The sequence below is a fragment of the Sceloporus occidentalis genome, unplaced genomic scaffold (genome assembly GCF_023333645.1).
Source record: "Sceloporus occidentalis isolate IW3139 unplaced genomic scaffold, rSceOcc1.0.p SCAF_7, whole genome shotgun sequence".
Taxonomy (NCBI): domain Eukaryota; kingdom Metazoa; phylum Chordata; class Lepidosauria; order Squamata; family Phrynosomatidae; genus Sceloporus; species Sceloporus occidentalis.
In genome coordinates this window covers 18,770,058-18,782,685 of record NW_028316987.1, presented here as the reverse complement: position 1 = coordinate 18,782,685, position 12,628 = coordinate 18,770,058, and the positions used below count along the sequence as shown (strand labels likewise).

General features: G+C 41.7%; 1 protein-coding gene across 1 annotated transcript in view; it reads left to right on the top strand.

Moving 5' to 3' along the window:
- LOC149309344 (proepiregulin-like) overlaps nucleotides 1–12,402 on the top strand; it is a 14,436-nt gene extending 2,034 nt beyond the window's left edge. The window contains exons 2-5 of the mRNA XM_089531230.1: nucleotides 8,280–8,363; nucleotides 9,397–9,520; nucleotides 10,188–10,340; nucleotides 11,940–12,402. Coding sequence (XP_089387356.1) covers nucleotides 8,280–8,363; nucleotides 9,397–9,520; nucleotides 10,188–10,340; nucleotides 11,940–12,033 — 455 coding nt within the window. The 3' untranslated portion in view covers nucleotides 12,034–12,402. The remainder of the gene's footprint in view (nucleotides 1–8,279; nucleotides 8,364–9,396; nucleotides 9,521–10,187; nucleotides 10,341–11,939) is intronic.
- The last annotated feature ends 226 nt before the right edge of the window (nucleotides 12,403–12,628 follow it).

The following is a 12,628-nucleotide window of genomic DNA, read 5'->3' as shown; positions in this document are numbered from 1 at the left end:
GATTCCCTATAGACAATTATTCCCCAATGATTCCCTATAGACAAATATTCCCCAATGATTCCCTATAGACAATTATTCCCCAATGATTCCCTATAGACAAATATTCCCCAATGATTCTCTATAGGCAAATATTCCCCAATGATTCCCTATGGACAAATATTCCCCAATTATTCCCTATAGACAAATATTCCCCAATGATTCCCTATGGGCAAGTATTCCCCAATGATTCTCTATGGACAAATATTCCCCAATGATCCCCTATGGGCAAGTATGGTTTCCCTATGGGGAAGTATTGTCATTTGTTTTAGTAGATCCCCAAGTAAATGATCCCCTTTGCTAATAATGCCTGAAGGTGGTTGTTGTTGCTGCTGCTGTGTGCCTTCACATTGTGTCAGACTTCCCAGCAACTCTTTTATGGTCCAAAACACACTCCAGAAAGTATCCAGTTTGAGACCACTTTGACTGCCTTGGCTCAGTGCTAGGGGATTCTGGGAAGTGTAGTGTCTGTAAGACATTTAGCCTTCTCTGTCAGAGACTCCTGGTGCCACAACAAACCACAATTCCCAGGATTCCCTAGCAATGAGCCAGGGCAGTGAAAGCAGTCTCCAACTGAATGATTATTTCTGCAATGTGTTTTGAAGGACCCAAGAGAACCTCTGCTGGGGTTTTCTTGGCAGGATTTGTTCAGAGGGGGTTTGCCCTTGCCTTCCTTGGAGGCTGAGAGAGTGTGACTTGGCCAAGGTCACCCAATGGGTTTCATGGCTGAGCTGAGAATCAAACCCTGGTCATAGTCCAACACTCAAACCTCTAGCCATGCTGGCTTTTAATTATAGCATTATGATTCCACTTTTACTTGGCTCCACCCTGGGGAATCCTGGGAGTTTTATTATTATTACTACTACTATTATTTTACAGAGGCACTAGAGCTTTCTGGCTGAGGATTGTAAGTGTCCCTCTCGAAACTGCCAATCCCAAGACTCTATAGAATGGAAACCATTGCAGTTAAAGTGGAATAATAGGTTTATAATAGGATAGTGGATAGGGGATCTCATCAATAGCTATAATAAGAAAATGAGCCGTGAAGGTATGATCGTTTCAAGGCAGCCATTTTGCCATGAGATCTAAATTACAGCGGGCCCTCCATATTTGCTAGGGCTGGGGGTCCAGGATCCCTATGAAAAGTGGAAAAACCACAAATAAAAAGAATCATTATTGTTTTAACCTGAGATAACATCTCTCTAGGAAGATCTAGATCTAGATCCATTGGTAGTTGACCACAGAATCACACTGGAGAGCCTATAAATGCCTAGAGACATGTTCTCTCAGGTCATCCAGTGCAACTCTGTGGTTGACCATAGAGTCGCGCTGGAGGGCCTAGAGATTCCTAGAGATAACCTATTAATCATAGCCACAAATAGTCAAATCTGCAAAAATCAAAACAGCAAATGTGGAGGACTGTAGTTCTTTTAATCAAAATGAACCACCCAAAAGGAAGAGGGAAGCCAATAATATTTATTGTGATAGATAGCTCTTTACATATTGTTCCGCCACCACTAAGAAGACCTAGTTTCTGAACATCTGCCAGCCTATCCCTTCTGGGGCAGGGGAGTGGGTCACACAAGCAAGTTCTCTATATCGGACTATAATGGTCAGATAGGTTCATATGATGTGTGTGGTTTTATATGTAACTTGGCTATAAACTATTCAGAGTTTTAAAAGTCAGTGTTAGCTGATCCAGAATTGGTGAGATATGACCCAAAGATTAATCTGGGCAGCTCTATTTTGCCCCTGTTGAAGTTTCCAGACTGTCTTCAAGGGCAACTTTAAATAATGCATGTTACAGTAGTCTAGTTTGTTGGTGGCCAGAGCATAAGTAGACGGGGAACAATCTGTATGATCTCAATGGTTATGCAGATGCTATATCATCCCAAGCTGATAAGAGGTGCTCCTAGCCATTGGTGCCATCCTTTGTACCCAAGATAGTGCCAGCACCAATGTCTGCTCTTGTCTAAGCCTTTGCTACTGACTGGCTTTGGTGTTTAAAAGTCACAATAATGCTGAATCATGGATGTATAGAATTGCTTCCACTGAAATTATTCTGCCCAAGGTGCAGGGCTTTTGTAATAGTTACAGTGCTGTTAATCTTTGACCCTGGGAATGAGGTTTATGTAAGAAGAAAGTGAGAGGAGAGGTTAGGCTTCCTATCAGATTCTCTTGCTAGTCTCTTGCGACTCACAAGTCTATTTTCTGAAAGGGAACAAACAAATCCTGCCTCTGCTGAGTTTTCATGCATGCCATTCCCAAATCTGTCTCTACTTGCAGTAACCACTTTATGGATTTGGTTAAGCATGAATGCACATGAGCAATGCCCTTGTGGGCTTCCCATGCATTTCAGTGGGGCTTGTTCGGAAGAACACCCTGCTGGATCACTACCTTTAATTCTTCAGAACTCTGTAAGATGCCTGTAATATCGCAAGGGCAGAAGGTGGAGTGATTCTGAATGGTGGCTTTGGCCACAGGTGCATGCATCCTTGTCAGGACTGGCTCAAGACATTTTGCTGCCTGAGGTTAAGAACGCAATGGTGCTCACTCCCATTCCATGTAAATAAGCAAACTGGATAGGTAGTTGGATTTTTCTTTGATGATACAACATCTCCCATAACATTTGAAAGTCTCGGGCACAGACAATAGGAGGGCAATGCCCTGACCATATCAGGGTAGATTGCTCCCCCTTGAACCATGAGTTGCTCTTGTCTTATGTAACAAAGTGACAGATTGTATGGTGGTGTGCTGTTATGGAAGTTCAAACACAGTCATCTGACTGGAGTTGGACACAGTATAAATCAGGGAAGCAATGAGCATTTTGAAATGTGCAACAATGTGCAAGAAATAGGTGTTTGCATAGGACTACGCCTCTCTCCTGTTTTTTGTTTTGCCAAAGATTTCCTAACTGAGTTGTTCCATGGCCCAAGAGTTGCCTTTATCTGTCACCCTCTGCCTAGTGATTCTGCTCTTTTCTCAAGGAAACGCAGTCACTTGGTTGCACTTCCTAATTACAGGGCAGGTGTTTCTTCACCTGCCAAACCCATTTCAACAGGAGCTTCTTCTTGGTTTCTGTTTTTTTTTTTAAATGCCATGTCAGGTAATTCCCCACCACCACCTGACATTCCTGCCTTCATATAACATTCTGGGCTGACACTTGAAAAGTAGGCAGGAGGGGGAAGGGACTTTGGATGACACCAGGTTGCTGCTGAACACATTGTGCCACTCCTGGGAATATTTTTGGCACAAATTATGGCTATATGCAACTTACAGGAATGTGGGCCATCATGCTTGGCATAAATTGGGAGAACTGTGCTTCTACTGTTTACCTGTGGAGGAAGACTTTTTAGGAAAGCATCCCTCCTCATTTCTATAGCTTTATTTTCTGGCTAATGTTCTCAGACAACTTCAGTAGCCAAAGGACTTCTGACAGCAGCCAAGGAGAGGGTTCCATTTCAAGAAGACAGGTGCACTAGTCTGTATCACAATTGGGTGTGTATGTGGTTTACAATTTTGCACTACAACTCTCAGAATCCCCCAGCCAACAGGGCTAGTTACCATACTGGCTGGAGGATTCTGGGATTTGCTGTCCAAAAAATGTAACTTTGTCTAACTCTGATCGGCACAAAGAAGAGTGGTGCCCACCTCTGTTTCTCTTTGTAGGTTTGCAGAACAATGTTTTCCTTGCCTTCTCGTCTATATTGGCCCTTGTGCTTGGATGAAATAAAGAAAAAGTGCAAGATATATTGCCAGAGAGGGTAAAACAACTCATAAGGACATCCCAACTGTTCTATACACTGGCAGATGAATCTTACTTCAGTCTAGGTGGAGAGACAGTGTTTTCCATTGCAACTGAGGACAGCAGAGTAGTTTAAAGGATTCAAGATAGACTATGTAGCACACAGGGCCAAACTACTGCATTCAGAAAACTGAGGAAAGGAGTGGATAGAATGCAGTATTTTGGCCCTGTGTTCTACAGTCTATCTTTAATCCTTTAAACTACTCTGCTGCCCTCGGTTGCAATGGAAAACACTATCTCTCCACCTAGACTGAAGTAAGATTCAACTGCCAGTGTACAGAATAGTTGGGACGTCCTTATGAGTTGTTTTACACACAAAGTCCAGAGATTTAGCAGTGAGCAGTCTTCATTGTCTGATTCCCCCCCTTTCTGTTTCCCCTCCGTGTGTGTGTGTGTGTGTGTGTGTGTGTGTGTGTGTATTTCTGCAAACCATGGGATTCCACCAAGCATGCTGGTATCTCTCTTATGCTGTTCAAGGGCTTCATTCAGCTACAACCTATTCAGTATTCAGTTACAGCATGCTTGGTGGAATCCCATGATTTGCAGAAGTACACATACAATAGATAATCAGGCATGGTCATGGATACAATCCGCTATGAAGTTCTTGAACTATATATTTTTTCTAATACTTTTGTGGTGCTTAGCCCAATGTGCACACTCTAGCATGCTGCAAAGGGCTCTTTTAGCACCTTGGAGACTAACAGGGAGAAAGAAATTGGTAGCATGAGCTTTTGCAGACTATGAGTCTACTTCATCCGATGAGAAACCATATGCTACCATGTTTTGAACAGTTATTCTCAAAGGTGCCACAAGATCCCTTTGCATACTGATCCAGAAAACATAGCAATGACTTTGAACTCTATCATGCTGTTGAGGGGTGAGATAGAACTATATGTATGGCAATCAGCCTTCGAATCTATTGTGTGAGTGACAGTGGAGCCTTGGGCACTGTCTGGTTGAACTGGTGCATTGTCTGAAAACGTCCATCTTCTCAAGAAATAAAGATTTCAACAACCAAATATCCACAGAGCTGTGTTAGTACCATGTTTTTAGTCCCATGGAGAGATGCCTGTAGGATCTCCTGACTCAAAATACCTTGGTAAACCTTGAATGCTATGTGACCTGACTGGAGGAGGGGCACTATTTGCTGTTCTGTCTCAAGTAGCAAAATGTTTAGGTCAGACCTGGGTGGAGATTAAAACCTCACCCAGCTCTTATAGAAGGAGGAGCTGCATGCATCAGTTCAAGGACTGAAAATCTGTCTAAGACAAACTCTCAATACTTAGGGTTTCAAGGGCATAAAAGAGCCAGAGACATGGAGTGCATCTACACTGTAGAAATAATGTTTGACACCATTTTAAGTGCTATTGCTCCATCCTATGGAATCTTGGAGTTTGTTGTTTTACAAGGTCTTTAGCTTTCTTTGCCAAAGAGTGCTGGTCCCTCACAAAACTACAGTTCAAATCTCATGATTCTGCAGGATGAAGCCATGGCAGTTAGTGGCATCAAATGTACCCATGAATGATGTACCCATGGAAGCTCAAAGGAAGGAACAAAGCCATGGAATGAGATTCAAAAACCTGAAGGAAGTGTGGATGGAAAAATCAGGAGAAGGCTGAGGAACATGTTCAGCTCTGCAGAAAGCAATGTGCACAAAGGAATAGTCACCAGGCTGAGACCTCAAGAGGCTCCTATGCTTTTAGGAGTCTCACATATGTGATGGAGCTGGATCTCCTGTTGGTGAAAAAATCAAACAATTATTTTTGTTAGTGGGCTCCTAGTCTTTTTGGCATACCCTCTGCCCAAGGACTGTGTTGGCTTTTACTGGCATAGAACCTTGTCTGCAGCCTCAAGTCAATATGCCTAAGTTCTCCTTAATGCACCTCTTCTTAGTGAAGCAGTCTCCCTTAAGAAAGACATGAACACGTAACGCTGCTTGCATTCCAATACTGTATAGGTAGCTTCCTTGCAACATTAAGCAATGCTAACTTTCCTGTAGAGCCGGAATGCATATTGCATTAACATTTCACCAGCACAGCAATAACAATAACCATAACATTCCACTAAGGCAATAATAAGTAGCCATCGTCTTACTTATAAAGAATAAGATAACAGTATTTGTTTAATGACCCAGGGAGTCGTATTAATGCAAACACAGCCCCACCTTCGTCAGTCTTGGCTAATCCATTCGATGCACTTGGGAGCAAGGAGAGACACAGGCGTGTCAGACTCCCCAATGGATAATGATTAAAGGAATGACTATCCTTTCTGCTCCACAAAGTGCAGATACCTTATCCATACTTGGGATCTCCTTTGACCTCTCACTAACGTCATTGGGAAATGAGGGAAAGCAGTGCAGTTTGGGAAGGCGATTTTGGAGCAGAGGCAGAAGATAAGGAGAATGTGTGAACATGTTCATCCATACCAACCACCCTTGGGCACTTGGTTTACCTGCCAGGACGGCTGCAATTGCCAAGGAAAGGAATTTGTAACAGTAAGGTTGCCAAGTGAAATAAGGAGCAGGGCTTCTTCATTTTGTCATCATGCAAGCAAACCCTGCTGAAATTCCTCTGCACAACCATTGATGGAAAACAAGTCTGTTCCTTATTTCATCCAGCACCCCAATTGGTAGTAAAATGACTTTTTAAAGTTGATCAGTGTCATCCGCTCTCAGTTTACCCTATCCCTACCCACTGACATCCCATGAACAATGAGTTCCATCCCTTCACATGCCTGGCCTGTGTGAATAGGCTGACCCAGAGCAAGTATCACAGATAACATTTCAGTAAATAAAGGAATACTTATTGGCTCAAATGCAATCTGTTTTCCAGTGGGGTCAGTTCACAGAGTTGTCTGTCAGCCGAAAAGAGCAGAGGAAGCAAATGATGTGCAAACGAGTCCTCAGTTCACTTTTGTCTGTTAAGGACTGTTTCACATACATTCACTTGCAGGGTATCTGCTGTTGTGTGTAGCCATTAATCTCCACAAAAACCACAATCCATACAGTGTGGTATTTATTTAATACAGTTGCAGGGTGGTGGCCCATGTTGAGTCAGCAGAAAACATTCCAGCTGCTGAGTTATTATTTCCATCTGTGATTTGGATTCTCAGGAAATCTCCGTTCACCTCATTGGAAGCACTGCTCCAACCTTTCCCTCATTCAGCACCTGTGCCAATCCAGCCAAAGGGCTAGACCAATATTCACTCCATAGTCCCATGCAATCAGAAGGAATACAGATAAGCCTTTTGTTGCATAATAGGTAACTGGCACCTATGGAAGGTCTTCTTTTCCATTAATACTGAAGTGTAGCATTAATATAAGAACCAGTTATTATGTAATTCCCCCCTCCCCCATGGCCTTCAATTGGATTGATGTTGAAATACCCTGCACCAAATCTGAGAGGACTCTGCAACTGTGTTGATAACTGATTTACTGGAGACTATTTCTCACAATTTTTATTGAAATACTTACCAAGGAGAGGCTGGAGTAGAGGCTACTTTCTAGATCAGGGATGGAGAGCTTTCGTGGGTACAGGGGCAACATGGATTGCCCAAAATGACAAAATTAAAATAAAACTAAGCATGACTAAAAGTCCACTTCTGGTTTTGTAAAACACTTTGTGCGTGTGCAGTGATGGTTTTAAATAGATCTGCAGTGAATTTAAAGGAAGAGTTGGAGCAATTCTTGCTTTAAATCCAGACTTAGCAATTCACATTTTTACTGAAAAAAATCATGGGGGGGGGATAAATCTGGAATCCTGAGGGCCTCAAAATGGGTTGGGGGTATATGTGGGCACTTTGTCCACTCTTTGCCCACACTTACTCCAGACCCATGTTGCTAAACCTGTATTTTCAACTGGGCAGTGATCAAGGATGGCAATCCATATATTCCTTAGCTTCCATTAAATCTTATCATTATTATCTTCATGATAAAATCAACTGTGTGTCTCTCTAAGACATACGTGTGGCAGGGATGCCTGCTGCTCTAAGCACATGTGTGTATGTGCATCAAAGAAGTATACAGTGAAAATGCATGTTTACAAATCTGTGAGGGGGGGTTGCTTGGTAAACACTGGGGAATCCTGCTTGGTTCTGGTTTCGAAGGGCAAGCCCCTTGTATGATAATCTCCACTACACTCACACACACATTCCGGTTTTGCACTTTCACTTTACTCTCCCACCCACCCACAACAAACAGTAGATGGATGAATCAGCTCTCCATCAGAGTTGATTGAAGCAGTTTTGGCATTGGAAGAGCCAACAGGAGTGGTATTGACACAAGTGGAACATCCTGTTGTGCCTCCTTTCAGTTGAAGGAGGATGGTAGGAAACCACTGACAGGGCAGAATGACTGGGCTATTCAATGCTGGAAAGATGTTAGGAATTTACCCCATTCCCCAGTGTCTTTATTTTAAATCGACATATTCTTTCTCTCCAGGTTTGCACCTGTTCCAAGCTGTTCTTGGTACAACTGTGATCCCACTATGTGGAGTCAATCAGACTAACTGTACAACTGCTCTGGGTGAGTTTGAATGACCTTTAAAACTTAATAAAGTATTTATTAAATTCCCTCTGTGCCTTTATGGTTAAAATTAACAAAGTACATGTAAAAACATTAGCATCCTTTCTTATACTCCGTGCTCTTTTGCTTCCTTCCTCTTACTCCTGTGTTCCTTTTGTCAAAATGTAGACTGTATTTTCCTTGGGGCAAGGGCTCTTTTTGATAAAGTTCCTCTGTAATATGCCATCTACTTTGTTGACACTATATGCCTTCAAGTCATTTCTAACTTATGGTGACCCTGTCACGGGGTTTTCTTGGCAAGATTTGTTGAGAGGAGGTTTGCCATTGCCTTTCCCTGAGGCTGAGAACATGTGACTAGCCCAAAGTCACCCAATGGGTTACATGGCCAAGCAGGGAATCGGACCCTGGTCTCCAGAGTCATAGTCCAACACTCAAACCACTACACTGCCCTGGCTTTCACACTTCATACACAGTCAATAATACTTTAACCATAATGGCCAAAATGCAGTTACTGCTCCAACTAGAATCGATGCAATGAATAAATTACTCTATGGGGGCAATGCGAGAAAGTCTTCCTGCCACGCTCCAGGCTACTCAAGGTGCCAGAGACTCTCCCCCATTTCTCTCCACACACCTTACAAAACAGCCACCTTACTTTCCCCACTTGCTCCATTTGCCCCCTCCCATGCTGCTGAGAGTGAGGTTCATCCACTAGATGTGCCCTGGGCAACAGGTCTATAAGTCTCTTCCAGGGTGCAGAAAGTCATGGAGGAATGGAGGGGGACTGCAGAAGAGCCCATTCTCACTTAGCCCAAAGCCACCTCCCTGGCCCAGAGGCCTTTACCTGGCCAGCCACTCCACAGTCATCCATCACTGGCCCTCACCCATCTCATGTATCTACTGCTGGTGAACATCTGCCCCTTCACCCTCCAATTTTTTCACCCCCAGGACCCAAACATCAACAGCCCTGTTTTCACTCTACTGTGCAGGAGGGAAACTTGAACAATATTTAACCCCGATTTCTTCATTGCAGTTCGAACAGAAAAAAGTCCCCGGGTGGCTCAAGTTCGGATCACAGGATGCAAGTCTGGCATGGAAAGTTATTGCTTCAATGGGGAGTGCATGTACCTTGTGGAGCTAGATCAACATTCCTGCAGGTAAAATGAAACGTTGCAGAATCATAAAATTATTTGCATCACCTCACAGTGGTTGAGGTTCTTTTTCTCCCATTCACACTTTCATATCACATATCACAATTTCAAAAATAGCTTACCATACAGCATGTGGAGGGGGCCTACTATGTCCAAAATATTAATCCGATTGGCTGTTGTGGGGGACAGTGGGGCTGGTGCACTAAAAGTGTGGTTGCACATGTTCCAGGGTCCCACAGCAAGGGAAGGCTCACAAAATTTGTCATTTTTGAGCAGGCATCACCTTGCTTTCCTGGGTTTGGTACAAAATTGGGGTTGGAGCAGCCTGAGGCCTACAGACCAGACTTTTTTTCACCGATGTTCTAAGGCCTATTTGATAAATATATTCTACATTTGTTTTTGTTTAATTGACATGGTGTCTCCTCAATGACTTCTTGAAATTTCAGTTTACTGAGGATGTTGAAGGTTCTATAAAAGATTCCTAATCCCTTTCATTGGTCTGCTGAGATTTCCTTGGATGAGGAAATGGTTAGGAACCAGTGTATTGTAAGACTTAAGTCTATAGAACATAGCTCTCCTTCTAATATTTTCTCCCCTTGCAATGCATGTCTGAGAGCAGACAGTAAGTTGTGTGTATAATATGTATTCAAATGTGTCTTTTCACCCTCCCCAGGTGTAATACAGGTTATGTTGGTGCCCGGTGTGGCCATTCCAATCTTGAGCCTGTCCATCAACCCCTCAGCAATGAGTACTTGGCACTCACTATTCTCTTGGTTCTGCTTTTCTTCATTGCAATTTCAGTGGCAATCTACTACTACTACAGATGGTGAGCACCTTCTCTCTTTGTTTTATCTTATGGGACAGGCATTACAGATGAATAAACCTCAATAGTAACTCGGATAAAAGAGACAACATAATTACAGTTTTGCAAATCCAACATGGCATTCCACATTATATTTACACATACGCTAACAAAATATCTTAAGAACGTGGCAAATATCATAGAGGTGCATTTGTAAGTGAGATGGAATTGGTAATGGCTTTTTGTGGAGTGTACCATTGTTGGCAAATCTGTGTGTTTTTTTTAACTTGCCTGTTATGTCTCCAGTGACCTTTAGTGGAAATCTAGTCGATTAATCAGTGATGGATAAAGCAGAGCCCACAGACCACATACAGTCCAAAAAGCTCTTTTTTGTCATTTTCCCCAAAAAATTCTTTAAAAATTGCACAATGGTTTGCCAACCAAACCACTAAATGCATTATAGTCAATGGGATAGTCAATATCAGTAGTAAGTTTCAGGTTAATTAGAATCACTTTACGTACATCTGAAGTTATTGTACATATAAATATAAATGTCCTGTAATAATTATTATTCATGTATAGCTACGAAGATTTTATTTATAAACAATGAGGGTTTTTTTAATGAATTTAATAATAATGAATTAATTAATTTTAATTGGTTTCAGCTAAGTCTTAACCTGCTTTACATATGTGTAGCTTTATGTATTTTGGGTAACTTTGGGAGATCTTTTAACTTATGTAGACCAGTACTAACTGTAGAGAGCACTCCAGTTCCAGTGAATATAAAGGTTTTATTTAGAAATGTGCAAGGGTACATTCAAACCCAATGCAACCTTAAGAACCATACAAGTCTATTGGAAAGAAAGGTGCGAAAGGTTGGATAGAGAGGAATCAGGAGTCAGAGGGCAGTACAGTCCTGGAGAGAGGTCCATGGAAAACAGAGAGTGGCTCAGACAGAATATGAGGTTTACACAGTGAGAGTGGAACAGTGCCCTGGTTTGTGAACCAAATGGCTAAGGCTGGGATAGATATTTATATCCCATTTCACACCTTTGATGGGTGCTTGATGTTACCCAATTGTGTAGCAAAGACTTTGATGGATTCCCATGGAACAGACAAAAGGGGTCCTGAAGGCTTGATGATTTGGACACCAGGTTGAGAACCGCTGTTCTATTAGTTTTGATATCTAGAATTTGCCAGTTGTCAGTTCATATGTACACACACACGCATACACACAAACACATATACATACATAAACACACTTAAATAAGCAAATGCCTATGAACACCAAATAAAATGCTGCACAAAAATAAAAACTGACACAACCGAATATAATAAAAATTCAACTAGAAACCTGCAGCGAATACTCTGCCAAAATTAATTTTAGAAATTCTCCTATTAGAACTAAAAGACCAGCACTGAAATAATTCTAAAATAAAGGGCCATACTTGCATATTGCCCTTTGCTGTCTCCATCCATCTCCCTTGTATCTGTTTATTGCCTTGAAGTAACAAAATATACTAAGGTTAATAGACTCTGTAGTATGTCTCATTGCTTACTGGTCCCATTGTAATATATTTTTTAGTCTTCTAAAGGTGGTCCTTCTCTTTTTACTTTTCCCAGGTATCAGAACAAGAAGCGAAGATTAGCTACAAGCAGAGATTACCAAGCAGTCGCCAGAGATACTGAAAAAGACAATAAGCTGCTTCATGTGTGAAAAAAGAGAATTGTAAAAGCCATTTATTTAATATCATTAAATACTTATTTTATTAATAATATTTATGCTCTAAGCAAAAGAATTTCAAAATGATGCTGATCAAAGTACATGTACAGGTCAAAAGGGCTATTTTTTTATAAATTATATTTGTATTTGTCTCTTGTTTTTTTTATTCTATTTTATTTCTGTGCAGCATTTTGATAATGCAATGTAGAGGTGTCTTGCATTCATACCCCATGTAAAAAGTTGTTCATGAGTGTGCGTATATATGTATAATACAACAGAATGTAATCTTCTCACTGCTTCACTTAATGCACTGTGAAATACATAATTTTGTATTTTGTTCATTTGAAGAAACTCAGTTCTGATGTTGAGGATTAAATCTACCTAAACATTCAGATTGTGTTGTTTTCTCTTAAAAGTGGGTTCATTAAGTGGTAGAGGTAAAGGTAAAGGTAAAGGTCACCAATGGTAGGGGGCAGTACTCTTCTCCATTACTAAGTCAAACAGCCAGCGTTGTCCAAATACGACTCCATGGTCACGTGGCCAGCATGACTGCATGGACTGCTGTTACCTTCCCACCAAAGTGGTACCC